At 25.1% G+C, this 17,843-nt stretch overlaps 1 protein-coding gene across 1 annotated transcript; it reads right to left on the bottom strand.

The window, feature by feature from the left end:
* Positions 1-9,284: 9,284 nt before the first annotated feature.
* Positions 9,285-15,929, bottom strand: LOC113548222 (protein NRDE2 homolog). The gene is made up of 15 exons (XM_026948989.1): positions 15,789-15,929; positions 14,722-14,935; positions 14,523-14,630; positions 14,082-14,418; positions 13,358-13,531; positions 13,080-13,299; positions 12,797-12,946; positions 12,377-12,727; positions 11,999-12,290; positions 11,733-11,939; positions 11,339-11,647; positions 11,113-11,272; positions 10,297-10,483; positions 9,669-9,865; positions 9,285-9,615 (listed from the first exon to the last, which is right to left on the bottom strand). Exons 1-15 carry the CDS (start codon positions 15,850-15,852, stop codon positions 9,490-9,492), a joined length of 3,096 nt encoding a protein of 1,031 aa, XP_026804790.1. The 5' UTR covers positions 15,853-15,929; the 3' UTR covers positions 9,285-9,489.
* Positions 15,930-17,843: the final 1,914 nt, after the last annotated feature.

Genomic DNA, 17,843 nt, shown 5'->3' with positions numbered 1-17,843 from the left:
ATTACGCTATGTACTTGTATACTTTCGACAATATTAATTAATTTATTAAGTTTTAATTCAAAAATACTAATCATAGAATGTTGGAAATTTTACCAACTGTTTACATTATGATTTCTTATACATTGTATAATTATAAAAACGTTTTAACTACTTATTCGTTAGTATTCATATAACTGTTTTCTTTTTATACCTACAATTTTAAAATGTTTTATAGAAATTCTCATTAGGTTTTTTTAATGCAAAAACAAAAATTAATTATAAAAACGTTTTAATTACCTATTTTAAATAATTAAATTTTTTTTTTTTTAAGTCGATAAAAATTATCGATAGCAAATATGATTTAAAATTTAATACAGTGTTCCTCATCAGTCGTTCACTAAATTACTGTAATCAAAAATGTATAGTCATGATATACTCGTATTTTTATAAACGTTTTTAATTAAAATGTTGACAAATTTTGTATAAATCTATACAATTTACAAATTATTTTTTTATCAGATATTTATATAATATTGTCTTTTTATCTAAAAATTTAATATAGTAATTCTCATTAGTTTTTTTACCTTTAACAAATATAAAAGGCTTACTGGAAAGTCACATTATTTTTTATGACTGAAATTCAATATTTTATGACCTATTGAGTATTAATTAATCATCCCCCCAAAAAAAAAAAATATAAATAAATAAATAATTCTTCTAAAATGATTTTTATATCGTGTTATAATTTAAAAACAAATAATATTATAATCTTATTATTTCTTATTTATGCTATTATTTTAAAAATATTTTGAAATTATATAAACAATGTTCTTTATTTTTTTATTATTACAAATTTTTAAAATGTTCAAATTATTTTTTTCGTTAGTATTCATATAACTGTTTTCTTTTTATACCTACAATTTTAAAATGTTTTATAGAAATTCTCATTAGGTTTTTTTTAATGCAAAAACAAAAATTAAATGTTTACTGGAAACTTATATTATGACTGTTTGAAGTTAAGTATTATAACTTATAAATTAATAAAATATGCGTCTACACCGATTATATCATCCGGGTAGCGGATTTTTCATAAAAATGAATATATTTCATTTTAAGTTTAAAAAGTAAATTGATTTCCCTAAGCATTGATTAGTGACTAGGTACTATTTGTTACAATAAGAAACCACAATAAACGAAATGGATGAATTTCTTTCTATTATGATAGGTGTCTTCGTTCACAATATCTGTAAACAGAGGTAATTGCATCTAATGTAATATGTAAGATTAAGTTAAAGCACTGCGTGATTAGAATCAAAATAATGCAGAAATAATAACTCAAAAACATAACGATAGTAATCATAATTATTTTTTTCAAATATTTAATACTATTATTATTTTTATCTGGATTATTATTCTCACAGATTAAATTAAATAATTTGTAATCATCTTCATTACGTATGTCAAACAGCTAAAATAGAAAAATAGACCGTATAATATCACAAGGAGTTCTAAAAAAAAAAAAAAAAAGATTTATCATACTATAATATTCGTTATCCGACAATCGACGACATTCGTTGGAGACGATTAATAATTCTAAAATAGTCATAATGAACAATCGTTAAATAACAAGTCTTTAAGTAAAAAATATATTTTTATTCTCATTTAGAATCACGATGAAGATCGATATGAAGAAAAATTGCAGTTTCTTCGGCAGCGGTGCACAACTACGTATAGACTGTAGATTGACACAACTCGGTTTCCCGAGAATAATCGAAGATTATGTAAGTTTTTTTTCGTATTTTTTTTTCTATGAATAATCTGCTACCCGGACGGTGTATCCGTGGAGTACTCTGTATATTGATGAATATCCGTAAAAATCCATATAATTCCTTAAAAGCCGTAATAATCCATAAAATCCATACATTTCATAATCATTTCCAAAAAAAATCTTTAAAATTCCTTAAAATCACTATATTTCTATTAGAAATCCGTAAAAATTATTAAAACAATAAAAATACTTAATATTTTTTATAATTCCAAAATAAGCCAATAAAATCTTTACAATAATTACTTATAATTCCATAAAAAAAGCCGTAATTATCCTTAAAAATCCATAATTATTTCTTAAAAAGCAATAATAATCCATAAAATTCTTTAATAATCCTTAACATTCCTTATAATTCTATAAAAAGTCGTTAAACTCCTTTAAAATAACTTTAATTCTTAAATCGTTAAATTTCCTAATAATTCAAGAAAAAAGCCAAAAGATTCCATAAACAAAAAGTACTTGGCACAAACCAAAATGGAAACATTTTAATAATAATTTAAAAACCCAATTTTATAACTTCTCTATTTTTTCAATAAAATACCGTAGAAAACGTTAAAATTTCTTAAAACTCCATAAAAATCATCAATTACTCCATATTTCCATATAAAGCCGTAAAATCATTATAAAATCCTCTATATTTCCATGATATAGGTGTAAAAATCCATAAAATTCTTAAAAATCTTTGATTTTTTTATTAGGAGCCGTAATACCGATTAACATCCTCCGCATTTCTATTAAAACATTTAAAATTCCTCATTAATTCCATAAAATAGTGGTAAAAGTCCATATAATTTAAAAAAATTCCTTGATATTGCTTAAATTTCCATCAAAAAACGTAGAAAATCCTCCATTTATCCATGATAAAACATTAAAAGTCCAAAACAATCTTAAAAATCCTTCAAATTTCCATGTAAAGCAGTAAAAATTCATAAATCCTTTAATTCTTTTCTATATTTCCATCAAAAGCCGATAAACTGTCATAAATTCATTAATAATTCCATAAACAGCCGTAATACCATTAGAAATCATCCATATTCCCTTAAAAAAACATTAAAATACATAAAATCCTATTAAAATCCTAAAAATTCATCCATGATTTCTTACACAGACGAAAAACCGTTTAAAATCTACCATATTTCCATGATAAGCTGTAAAACCAATTAAAATCTTACATATTTCCATTAAATGGGCTAAATACTGTTTAAAATACCCCTTATTTCCATGATACAGCATTAAAAAGGTTTAAAAACCTCAATATTTCCATGATACAGCCTAAAAACGTTTAAAATCTTCCATATTTCCATGATAAAGCCATAAAACTGTTTAAATTCCTCCATATTTTCATTAAATTCCTTAAATCCATTTAAAAGCCTCCATATTTCCATAATACAGCAGTAGAAACGTTTAAAATCTTCCATATTTCCATGATGAAGCCGTCAAACTATATATATTTCCTCCATATTTTTATTAAAATCCCTAATATCAATTAAAATCCTCCATATTTCCACGATACAGCCTAAAAACGTTTAAAATCTTCCATATTTCCATGATAAAGCCGTAAAACTGTTTAAATTCTTCCATATTTCCATTAAATTTCTTAAATCCATTTAATATCCTCCATATTTCCATTAAAATCCCTAATACCATTTAAAATCTTCCATATTTCCATGATACAGCCGTAAAACTGTTTAAAAACCTCCATATTTCCATAATATAGCCGTAGAAACGTTTAAAATCTTCAATATTTCCATGATAAAACCGTAAAACCATATAAATACCTCCATATTTCCATTAAAACACCTAATATAAATTAAAATCCTCCATATTTCCATAATACAGCAGTAGAAACGTTTAAAATCTTCCATAATTCCATGATAAAGCCGTCAAACTGTTTAATATCCTCCATATCTCCAATGAAATCCCTAATACCAATTAAAATACTCCATATTTCCATGATAAAGCCGTCAAACTATATATATTTCCTCCATATTTTTATTAAAATCCCTAATATCAATTAAAATCCTCCATATTTCCATGATACAGCCTAAAAACGTTTAAAATCTTCCATATTTCCATGATAAAGCCGTAAAACTGTTTAAATTCCTCCATATTTTCATTAAATTCCTTAAATCCATTTAAAAGCCTCCATATTTCTATAATACAGCCGTAGAAACGTTTAAAATCTTCCATATTTCCATGATAAAACCGTAAAACTGTTTAAATTCTTCCATATTTCCATTAAATTTCTTAAATCCATTTAATATCCTCCATATTTCCATTAAAATCCCTAATACCATTTAAAATCTTCCATATTTCCATGATACAGCCGTAAAACTGTTTAAAAACCTCCATATTTCCATAATATAGCCGTAGAAACGTTTAAAATCTTCAATATTTCCATGATAAAACCGTAAAACCATATAAATACCTCCATATTTCCATTAAAGCACCTAATATAAATTAAAATCCTCCATATTTCCATGATACAGCCTAAAAACGTTTAAAATCTTCCATATTTCCATGATAAAGCCGTAAAACTGTTTAAATTCCTCCATATTTTCATTAAATTCCTTAAATCCATTTAAAAGCCTCCATATTTCTATAATACAGCCGTAGAAACGTTTAAAATCTTCCATATTTCCATGATAAAGCCGTAAAACTGTTTAAATTCTTCCATATTTTCATTAAATTTCTTAAATCCATTTAATATCCTCCATATTTCCATTAAAATCCCTAATACCATTTAAAATCTTCCATATTACCATGATAAAACCGTAAAACGTTTAAAATCTTCCATAATTCCATGATAAAGCCGTAAAACTGTTTAAATTCCTCCATAATCCCATTAAATTCCTTAAATCCATTTAAAAGCCTCCATATTTCCATAATACAGGCGTAGAAACGTTTAAAATCTTCCATATTTCCATGATAAAGCCGTAAAACTGTTTAATATCCTCCATATTCCCATTAAAATCCCTAATACCATTTAAAATACTCCATATTTCCATGATACAGCCTAAAAACGTTTAAAATCTTCCATATTTCCATGATACAGCAGTCAAACCATATAAATACCTCCATATTTCCATTAAAATCCCTAATACCAATTAAAATACTCCATATTTCCATGATAAAACCGTCAAACTATATATATTTCCTCCATATTTTTATTAAAATCCCTAATATCAATTAAAATCCTCCATATTTCCACTATACAGCCTAAAAACGTTTAAAATCTTCCATATTTCCATGATAAAACCGTAAAACCATATAAATACTTCCATATTTCCATTAAAACATTTAATATAAATTAATATCCTCCATATTTCCATGATACAGCTTAAAAACGTTTAAAATCTTCCATATTTCCATGATAAAGCCGTAAAACTGTTTAATATCCTCCATATTCCCTTTAAAATCCCTAATACCATTTAAAATACTCCATATTTTCATGATACAGCCGTAAAACTGTTTAAAATCCTCCATATTTCCATTAAAATCCTTAATACCAATTAAAATACTCCATATTTCCATGAAACAGCCTAAAAACGTTTAAAATCTTCCATATTTCCATGATACAGCAGTCAAACCATATAAATACCTCCATATTTCCATTAAAATCCCTAATACCAATTAAAATTCTTCATATTTCCATGAAAAAGCCGTCAAACTATATATATTTCCTCCATATTTTTATTAAAATCCCTAATATCAATTAAAATCCTCCATATTTCCACGATACAGCCTAAAAACGTTTAAAATCTTCCATATTTCCATGATAAAGCCGTAAAACTGTTTAAATTCTTCCATATTTCCATTAAATTTCTTAAATCCATTTAATATCCTCCATATTTCCATTAAAATCCCTAATACCATTTAAAATCTTCCATATTTCCATGATACAGCCGTAAAACTGTTTAAAAACCTCCATATTTCCATAATATAGCCGTAGAAACGTTTAAAATCTTCCATATTTCCATGATAAAGCCGTAAAACTGTTTAAATTCCTCCATATTTTCATTAAATTCCTTAAATCCATTTAAAAGCCTCCATATTTCTATAATACAGCCGTAGAAACGTTTAAAATCTTCCATATTTCCATGATAAAGCCGTAAAACTGTTTAATATCCTCCATATCTCCATTAAAATCCCTAATACCAATTAAAATACTCCATATTTCCATGATAAAGCCGTAAAACTGTTTAAATTCCTCCATATTTCTATTAAAATCCTTAATACCAATTAAAATACTCCATATTTCCATGAAACAGCCCATAAACGTTTATAATCTTCCATATTTCCATGATAAAGCTGTCAAACTACATGTATTCCTCCATATTTCCATGATAAAGCCGTAAAACTGTTTAAATTCTTCCATATTTTCATTAAATTTCTTAAATCCATTTAATATCCTCCATATTTCCATTAAAATCCCTAACACCATTTAAAATCTTCCATATTACCATGATAAAACCGTAAAACGTTTAAAATCTTCCATAATTCCATGATAAAGCCGTAAAACTGTTTAATATCCTCCATATTCCCATTAAAATCCCTAATACCATTTAAAATACTCCATATTTCCATGATACAGCCTAAAAACGTTTAAAATCTTCCATATTTCCATGATACAGCAGTCAAACCATATAAATACCTCCATATTTCCATTAAAATCCCTAATACCAATTAAAATACTCCATATTTCCATGATAAAGCCGTCAAACTATATATATTTCCTCCATATTTTTATTAAAATCCCTAATATCAATTAAAATCCTCCATATTTCCACTATACAGCCTAAAAACGTTTAAAATCTTCCATATTTCCATGATAAAACCGTAAAACTGTTTAAATTCTTCCATATTTCCATTAAATTTCTTAAATCCATTTAATATCCTCCATATTTCCATTAAAATCCCTAATACCATTTAAAATCTTCCATATTTCCATGATACAGCCGTAAAACTGTTTAAAAACCTCCATATTTCCATAATATAGCCGTAGAAACGTTTAAAATCTTCAATATTTCCATGATAAAACCGTAAAACCATATAAATACCTCCATATTTCCATTAAAGCACCTAATATAAATTAAAATCCTCCATATTTCCATAATACAGCAGTAGAAACGTTTAAAATCTTCCATAATTCCATGATAAAGCCGTCAAACTGTTTAATATCCTCCATATCTCCAATGAAATCCCTAATACCAATTAAAATACTCCATATTTCCATGATAAAGCCGTCAAACTATATATATTTCCTCCATATTTTTATTAAAATCCCTAATATCAATTAAAATCCTCCATATTTCCATGATACAGCCTAAAAACGTTTAAAATCTTCCATATTTCTTAAATCTTATTTTACTATTAACCACCCAAAGAACTAAGTGATGTTTGCTACAAGAATTCATAACAGATAGAAAAAAAAACTAAATAATTTTAAAGTCAATATACATTCATTGCTATGCGTCCAGGATCCAAGGTCCCAAGGAATAAATTGACGAATTTATTTTATTCTTGACTATTTTTGAATTTTAACCTTTTTGAACTCTCATGCCATATTCACAAATTAAAAACAGTTCGCGGACCAGACAAAAATAAATTTTATATTCTTAAATTATTTACTATGAAAAAAAATATTATCTAGAACTTAAAAATAATAAAATATTTAAAAAAATGATTTCATCGTTTAAGAATTTAAAACGGGTCGTATACAATAACCCGCCGGTTGCCGACCAACTGCATTGAACGATCGGAAATAAAATATAGGTCTACGTTATCGGGGTAGTAGCTTATACAAGTCAATAAACATTTATTTAAAGTATAAAAATTAAATTTATTATTGCCCAAAATTATAGGAAAATAAACTTACGTAAGTATATCTTTCGATGGTTTTCGGCGAAATTAAGCTGTGCTATATAACGTGGACCAGTACAGAAGAAACAGCTAGCTTATTTCTTCATTCGTCTTCTTTACGCTTCGGAATAAAATTATTGAAATATTTTATGAAAATGAGACTGTGAGAGTACTTGTCTCGTACTGAAGGCTGTTTGACGACTGTTTAATAAAATTATATTAGAATTGTTAATCGTCTCCTACAAATGACGACGATTATCGTTTGCCACGGATGATAAATATTATAATTATTTGATAGATCATATGTTTTTTTTTTTTTTATAGAACTCTTTGTAATACTACAGGATTTATTTTTCTACTAGGGGCTGGTGAAACTCGATTCACCGGAAAATCGATAGGGAATGGTGAACGGTTGTCTAGAAATTGGTCACTAAAAATGAGATAAAGTCAATTATCGTATTTGTGAATTGTATAATAATATATAATTTAATGAACAGAACTTTCACTATGCTCTAAACTATAGAATTAATGATTTATTCAACATATTTTCAATATTGAGAGGATAGTTTTTAGTAGAAAATTGAACCTAGTTAGTACTTTGAAAGAATAAAAAATTCAGATTAATTTTCACAATAATTCAAAAAACAAGAATCTTTATATAGAATCATATTTTTGTAAAATCAATTACATTTCTCATTGTAATTAAAAAATTAATAACTGTAGAAACTTGAAAACTTTATCAAATATTAATGAAATCATCTAATAAACATTATAATTTATAACATTTTCAAAATATTTTGCTAATTTGTGTTCTATTTAAAGATTCTAATTAAATTTTTTATTTTTATTTTATTCAGATATGATAGTTTGTCAGTAAAAATACTTGAAAGTTTAATACAAGATTCATCATAAGGTATTCTTTAAGTTATTAAAAATTATCAAAAAACTGATTTCCAATTTTTTTAAAAGCATTTTATGTTCAAATCCATATTAAATTTCTAATTTTTACACTTTATGTTTGAAAATACAATAAAAAATTGTTTATTTTTTACTAAAACTTAAAATAAGAGTCTAGCAAAAACCCGCATAAATCAGTAGAAATATTAAGTTGTGAAATATTATAAAACATTTTTAAGTCTTAACTATGAACATTGACATTGAAAACATATTAAATCATAATGTATTTACTTCTGAGTTCAGATTATATTAGAAAAATAACTTTTCCATTAATTTACCAAACAAGTGTAATTAGTTATTCAGGTTATTGGATATAAAAAAATGTATACATTTTTTAAGACAAATTTAATGAGTAAATGTATATGGTGTAATAAAAGATTGATCAGTATTTAATATGTTGAAACGAAAGTAGGTCTTTTAGCAAAAATCTGTATGTTTCAAATCCTCTATAGTCATTTAAAATTTCCTACAAAGTACTAACTAGATTCAATTTTATACTAAAAACTATCTCCTTGATATTGAAAATATGTTAAATAAATCATTAATTCTATAGTTTAGAGCATAGTGAAAGTTCTGTTCATTAAGTTATATATCATGTTAGATTATTTTGAATAACAAATTTTTCATAGCAATATAAGCATCTTAATTAATTCTGCGATTGAAATATTTATTTTAAATTAATGTATTAATAATATACAAAATGTTCAGTCTTATCATAAAAATAGTCATACGTTACACAAATAATTTTTAAATATATTAGAAGATACATCATAAATTGAAAAGAATTATTGAACTCTCTTATTAATATATTTTAATGATTTATTTAGTATTAAAAATAGATTTTAATAAGTATGATATTTAATTTAGTCTTCTCTCAACACTAACAACTCTTCATGTGTAATGTGTATTCGTAACTCTTTTTCAACTAATATGTCACAGATGTTTGGCAGCTCTTCTAGTAGATAAAATGCAGCTTCCATGTATAAAAACTGTAAACACACATTTTTTAGTTAACAATATATAATTTTAAAATTTAATATACCTTATGCCATGGACAGTTTTCAACAGCTTCATAGAAACATTTTTTATAATCCGATGGTGAGGTTTCAGAAATATAGTGTAAATAAAGTCGCCAAAACATTGGACACTTTTTCATTCCTGTGATATTGCTAAGATTTCTTATAAAATAGTCAAACAAATTACGCATGTTTTTGCACACATCTAAAATATTTCCACCTCCTATAAAAAAAAAGTTAAATAGCAATTAAAATACAAATATAAGTATAATAATATTTCAGCTGATTTATAAAATATAAATAGTAAAAGATTGTAATTTAAAACATCTTTCAATTGAAAATGTACAAAAACATTTAGAAATTATGAACATATTTATAATATCTACTACTATTATTTTCTAAAAAAATATTGTGAGCTCTTATTACTTTTTTAAAATAAAAATAATACTTAGTTATAAGTATCATAAATCAAAGATCATTTAATTTCAGTTTATAGGATATTAAATAACACCACAAAACTCTCACATTACAGATACAATTAATAACTATATAACATTGAATTAAAAATCAATTCAATTCAATGTACCTCAAGTATATAATGGGTACCTAATTTAAAATCATATGTTAGTCACAAAATAAATTAAAACATTTTACCGTATATACTCATGGAACTTTTATTATCATTCAAATGTTTTCTTGCTACATCACTTGCTATTCTCAATCGTTCTCTACCCACTAGAATCAACATTAATCTAACAGTTTCCATATTTTCAGCAACAATATTATCAACATAAACATTTTCAATTTGCCATAGTGGTGTTCCAAAACCTCCATACTTAGTCTGTAAAATATAAATAAACAACTTTATTGTCAATGAAGAACAAATATATATTAAAATTTAAAAACTTAAGGGTATTGTACAAAGTGAAATGAAAACAAATTTTTAATAATAATACATTATACAATAAATATTTTTGTATTAAATCTTTTCCAAATTTCCATATTGATATTAATACTAGGTATAGGATTTTAGTGGCATAACTAAAAATCTACATATTCAATTAAAATATTATATAAATTTTAAAGATTTATAAAATATATTTAAAAGTATGGTATATTATCAAGTGTATTGTTATAATTATGTTATTGGCGTAAATAGATAACTAAGTAGGAAATTGCTGTTTAATACATCAATAATAAACTTAGTTATTTATTCATTATTATATATTATGTATTATCATTAACCACCAATAATAATTAAATATTATTTAACATTTCATATAATTTGATCATTTTATTCAGCCATTGATATCTTTTAACAACAAATAACTCTGATAATATTGAGCACCACAAAAAAAATCATTATCATCTATCATACAGGTTATTATAACAATTTTAAATCTACATAAGCATTCAATTAACAATGCACATAGAATATATTCCTTTAAAATATATATACTTTTATTTTACCTCATTCCAGACCATCGAAAATAAAAATTGCATATTGTGAGAATACTTTGATATAGCACTTTTTAAACACATTTTTAATTCTTTATGATATGTTTTTGATTTGTTACAATGATAATTTAAAATAACAATCATAGTTTCAGTTAAGATTTCTTCAGCAGCACTATAACAATTTCAAATGTATTACTAAATATTTAAACTTAAGTATAATATATTAAAATTGTCTTACTGGTTTTTTTGATAGTTTTCTGTTGTAATAATATTTTTAATTTTTATAATTACATCTTTAAGCATAGATACAGAAATTTGTACACTCTCAGTCAAATACAAAAACCAAGCACGACAAATAACCCATTCAATGAGAAATTGTGGCAAGTAATTATACTTTAAATCACAGTATGCAAATTGTTCTTTATCTTTTAAAATGCTCTCTGTGATATTATCAAATACAAGCATTGCTTCTTCTGTTAAATTTAAATTTGCATTTTTTGGCAATACTCCAGTTGCAAGAGCTATAAGTGTTTGTAAAGCTTTTTCTCTAAATCCAAAACAGTTATTGTTAGTAACGCAACAATTAATAAGGATTTATATACATATAGAAAATATAAATAAATATTACTTACTTGCATTCAGATTGAATTAATATTTCAACAATATTCTTATAAATAGCAGTGTATGGTGCTCGATAAGTATTGTTTAAATAAACTGGTTTATTATCCAACAAAACAGACTGACCATCAATTAGTTTTTGTAAAATTTTCAAAGCATCATCTTTTTTGCCTACTTGATTTTTGAGTAATGCAAATTCAATGAACAGAGGAATATTATTTCTGTAACATAAAAATATATTTTTACTGGGTAAAGTTACTTTATTTTAATGATATATTACCTGTAATGAGGTTTTCCAAGTAATAACTTAACTTCAGACACCAAACGACTGTTATCAGAGCTAAAATTTACAATCATACAATATCTTTCAAATCTTAACCACCATACTAAAAACATATTAGCTTCATCAATATAATCCATAGCATACAAGCAATCAGTTATATGTCTTAAAATACTAGTTAAAAAACGAGAATATGTTTGGCTGGAAATAGATTCTTCATAATAATTAGGTGGCATTGCAGTATTGAGCATTACCAACAATGCATTACTTGCTTTTTTTTCACCAAAGTTTGCTAGAAAAAAAATATGATTATTAATACATTATGATTATAACAAGGATAATAGAAATTAAACACACATATTGTAAACATTAACTTACAATCTTCAAAATGACGAGCCATAAAGAGACTACTGAGAACAATTTCAAGACTATCTAAGTAATAATGGCATTTATGAATGCCTAATTGGTATGCAACAAAATGACGAAATGGTAAAATCGGCATTTTTAGTAAAATAAAGCAGGCAGTAACTAGATTTGCAATGACAGACTTATGTATGGCTAAAGGTTGAACTAATTCTACCATTTCTTCAGGTAAAACAACTCTTTGAGGATCTTCAGCATCATCTGCCATATGCTTAGGAAGAGGTAACCAACGATCACGTGATCGCAATGATTCTACTTGATACCATGCTTTATTCAGAGGCATAGTTTTTAATTCATTATCAAAAACTGTAATATAATAAATGATCATTATATTGATACCATAAAAAATATATTATATATGTTTTGTTTTCTTACTTATGTCATCAGATGATTCAATATAAAACTTTTCAATAAGATCATTATCAAAGTGATTAATGCTGATTGAAAAATACATGTTTATTAATGTTAACAACTGTTCATAATGTCCAGCCTGTCTCAGAAATAAACCACACTTCACAAACAGTTCTATAACGTGTACATATACATTAAATATATTTAAATCGTTTAATTAATATAATATATAATAAGAAGTGAAAGTATAACAAAATATTTTATTATTAAGGAGATTGAATTAGAATTAATACAATATATTACTAACCAATAATATTTTGTTGTATATCAAATTGTTCATTCAACGGTAAACCTCGTTTAATTTTACTTAAGGCAAACATAGCATCTGAATACCTTTTAAGAACACTGGAGGTTGTACAATCTGATAAAGAGTTTTGATTTACATTTATATAGTGACACCATAATAAAGCTTGACAAGATTTGGATGAACTATATTTTTCCAATTCTTTCAATAATTCTTTATTAAGCTAATATATAAAAATACAATTGTTAAAAAATATTTTTAAATAACTTGTGAGACATTACTTCTTCTGGTGTAAAATAATCTTCAGCAAGTGTCCATTTCATATCAAGAAGCTGATCATTTTCAAAATTGAATGAAAGTGCTTTGTCTAATATGGCAATTTGCTTCTCTAAGATAACTTTTTTATTCAATTTACATTTATAACCATACCCGCGGTTTAAAGAATATAACGCTTCCTGTTTAACAATTTGTATCAAAGTTAATTTAAAATAATTTTCACAAAGTAGTATGAGGCCAGCCATGTAATATGGATTAGAATATTGTGGATATATTGATATTAAAAACAGAGGTTGAATGTAGTGAAGATGAAAATCCTAAGAAGAATGTGTGGTTAGTAGAAATGAGTAAGAAATTAATATATTAAAGGTAGTGTAGGAGTAGCACTAATTGTAGATAAAATAAGAGAGAATAGGTTGATATTGTTTATTCATGTTATGAGAAAAAGCTTGACTGTAAGTCAAGCACAACTGCGAAATGAATAAAGAGAAAAAGACGGAAAGAGAGAGAGAGAGAGCAAGAGAGAGGAAAACAGAAAAAGAGACGGATGAACAAAATAAAAAATGACACGAAAAAAGCCTTGGATAAGTAAATAAAAGGTAGCGGACAGAGCCCTAAAGAAATGTAGAAAAAAGACGACTGACCTCAAATAGTTGAGACTGAAGGAAAATAAAAAGAAGAATTTAAGATAACTTTAAAAAATATAATACATTTAAAATAAAATCTTACTTGATGATTTACAAATTTAATCCATGAATCAATATCATTTGGCTGTTCTGCTAAATGTTTATTAAATCCAGCAGTCAATTCAGTTAAATAATTTTCACATTTCATTGAATTCAACTCAACTTTTTCAATATCATTATCTTCATTTTGAATTTTTTTAGGAATATTTATTAACATTTTATTTTGACTTAAACAATCTTCTTCTATATTTATATCAATACTTCTATTGCCATAATCTTTTTCTTTTAAAGTGTAATATCGTTTAATTTGTTTTTGCTTAAAAGAATTATAAGCCCATCCTTGATTATCTAGAACACGATATTTATTACTGACACGAAACCTTAAGACAAAATAGAACAAAAAAAATTAATATTTTAATATCTCAATTAAATATACTTCAATATACAGACAGAAGTATCCTTATTATAATAATAATTAACTTACATAGGAGCAGCAGGTCTATACAGTTTTTCAACTTTTAAATTTCCCAATTCTCTTTTACAATCAATTGAAACAAAATCACAGTCCTTTAAAATTTGGTCAACAAATAATCTGAAAAAAGTTTAGTTAACCATAAATAACTTAGGCATTTAATAAAAATGATTTGAAACAAAAATACCTAAATTCTTGAATTATGACTTACTTTGGTCGATTAATTTTTTTAACATGTTTTTTATCCTTTTTTTTTTTCTTTTTCCCGTGTAATTTTTTGTACTGTCTATAAGAAATTCGAACATTTGTCTCATGTTCTTGTTTTTTATCTTCTTTAATTAAATTGTCAATAAGTTTTGAAGCTTCAGGCTCAAAACTAGAATTTTTAAGCCATTCTGATTGTACTACCTTTTGTTCTTCATTTGCTTATTAAAATAAATTATAAAATTGATTATGATAAATTGATAAATTAAATTATTAAAATATTCAACATTAACTAACAATTCACTCAAATAAATTCAAAACTAAAATAAAGTTGAAATAAAAATCAATTTATATTTTTTTATTGAATTAAAATTTTATGACTATATTATTATTATTTTTAAATAATACATTTTTACAGCATTTTAGTTTTGGCTTTATATAATTATCTTACCGACATATTTAATTATTTGTAATTATATATTGTATAATTTGTATAAATTAATTTAAAAAATATTAAAAATGTTATAACATTTTTAAAATTATATACAGTAAATTCCTGTTACAACGAATACCAATACAACAAAAAAATCCTGTTATAACGAAAGTCATAGAAGTCCCCTGCTGAAAAGCAGGGCTTATAAAGAGCTTATTTGAATTTTCGTTACAGCAAAATTTCTGTTATAACGAAAATAAAATTCGATCCCCTGGAGTTCGTTGTGACGGGATTTTACTGTATATGTACTGTAGTTTAAACATTAAATTGACTATAAAAATAAATGTATTAACTGTTAATAAACTTGAATAGTCTTAAAGAAATCTAAACCCTGAAGAAAATAATTATTTAAAGAATAGGATAGAACAAGACATCTTACAATAAAAATTTTGTGGACCAAACATCCTACGTTTAAATATAATTACCAAATGTCCTTTCTTAATATTTATCAGTTATGAAATGTTTGTAAATTCAATTTTTTTGACACGGTCAAAAAGTCCATAATCTAAGGTAAACCTACCTATTGATTCAAAAATAAATGGGTACATTCATTTATAAATCAGTAAAATAAACTCTCTTACCTTCCACATCTGCAGTTGAACTAGATTTTGTTGTACTATCTAGATACGCTGGAAATAATGACATGACGTTAAATCATTAAACTAAGCAATAATTTAAAAATTAAAAATATAGTAACAAGTAAATTACGAATTTCAAATTTAAAAAAAAAAAATATTTTTTCTTATCATTGCTTTATCGGTATCACAGATATAGATATCTTTATCTGTGATCGGTATTAACGTTATCATCAAGATGAATTAATATCAATTTAAAATCCAATACATTAATAATAATTATTAGGATTTTGAAAAGGAACCAAACGAAAATATTTTTTAAAAAAACACGTTAACGTCGTTAACTCTTATTATAAACTTACTTACTATAATTTTTAACTTATATTATGATAAATATAGAGCAACCATAAATTTCCTATCCAAAAGTGTGACAATTTCTATCAGTTTTTAAGTATTACCCTTTGTTACCTATTGGATACTGCTTAGCAGTAACTGCTATCTCCTTGTACAGAAGTTAATGGGAACCACTTGACAGTAAAAACCTCCATAGTACACTAACAAATAAACATTATTATCAGTATAACAATTTAAAAGTGACAAACTACCCAAATTAAATAAAAATAGGTAAAAGTAGCCAAAGTAGGTAACCGCTCTATTGGAGCACACTAAAGCCAATAAAGGTGTTGAGTCTTGAGTGTACCTACCTACTACCTTGTCATTGAGTAAGTCACTATAGTACAGCGATTCAGTGATGTTAGTGTTAAATTAAAACTCATTAATTCAATGATGAATCATTGCATACGATAAATTTGCATTTTTTTTATTTTGCTCGAATGCGATTTTTTTTAAAATCTTTAAACTGTAAGTAGTAGGTACCTAGGTAATTTTAGAAAATGAACTACATTGTATTTTGTATTACCATCATTCCGCCCCAACATAATATTAATTAGGTATCTACCATTTTACAATTAGTTGTTTAACGTTGTATAGACACATAATTGAATTCACCAAAAACAAAAACATAAAAATAAAATATTTAAAGCTTACATATTTTAATGTTCATAATTCACTAGGAAACGATCTATTGAAATTATGTAGATATCTAATATTAAAATAGGTGTATATTATAACATATTCAGGTATTTACAACTTACATATATTATATATGTGCATACAAATTATGCAAAATAATAGTTAATATACATAGGTATTACTGTATTAGGTTCCCACATATACCCTACAGGTCCCAAATATAATAACTAATAAATAATAAGTATCCCATAAGGCCATAAAATTAGTTTAAAAAAAATACATATTTTATAAAACGGTTATGCAATCATTTTCTTTTCGTACCTATTATATGATAAAAAATAAAAATACTCAATAAATTTAATGAGCAGTAGATAATATTAGACATAACTCTCGCAGTTATTACTTATTATATATACATAATATATAATATATTAATATGTTAGGTATATATTATATATATTGTCGTATATTATATCATTATTATTATTATTATTATTATTATTATTATTTGTGTATAACCCATAATAACCATAATATATAAGTATTGTACACTATGACCGTAAAAGTACTTAAATCAAAAATTCATGAAAATCTTTCTCAATGTTTTTAATAGTACCTCAATACCTAATAACTTCAGTTAGCATTCATCAAATAAGAACTATTCTGGAATAGATCATTAATCACTCTTTTACATATTCAATCAACAATCGAGCGTTGAACCAAACGTACCTAACAGAGGTTAATGTTAAAGTGGTTTATTAGTTTATTAGTAATAAGTACAGATAGTATATAATGTTGTTTAGATTATCAAAATAAAACGTATATTTTCGGGGTACTCTTTCTTTTTTCACTCTGCTTATCTGAAATACTATAAATAAATAATTATAAGAACTATAAATTATAATTAGTAATTAAGAAGATGCTACACCCACATGTGTGATGTGTAGTTTTCGTAATCCGTCTTACAAGCGTACGACAAAGCAAATTTGCTTTCAACGGAACCGAATTTGTGTTGTCGACTTTAATATT

This window comes from Rhopalosiphum maidis, chromosome 1 (genome assembly GCF_003676215.2).
Source record: "Rhopalosiphum maidis isolate BTI-1 chromosome 1, ASM367621v3, whole genome shotgun sequence".
In the NCBI taxonomy this organism is placed as follows: Eukaryota; Metazoa; Arthropoda; class Insecta; order Hemiptera; family Aphididae; genus Rhopalosiphum; species Rhopalosiphum maidis.
Note: the sequence above shows the minus strand (reverse complement) of the source record. Positions and strands in the feature narration are given on the sequence as shown.

What these genes read in the sequence shown, in the direction of transcription:
- LOC113548222 (XM_026948989.1), bottom strand. Translation starts at nt 15,852, where the DNA reads ATGTCATTATTTCCAGCGTATCTAGATAGTACAACAAAATCTAGTTCA. An exon ending in AAAAAAATTAATCGACCAAA is followed by an intron (nt 14,631 to 14,721) that starts GTAAGTCATAAT and finishes AACTTTTTTCAG; the next exon opens with ATTATTTGTTGACCAAATTT. An exon ending in TTAAATTTGTAAATCATCAA is followed by an intron (nt 13,532 to 14,081) that starts GTAAGATTTTAT and finishes ATTGTTAAACAG; the next exon opens with GAAGCGTTATATTCTTTAAA.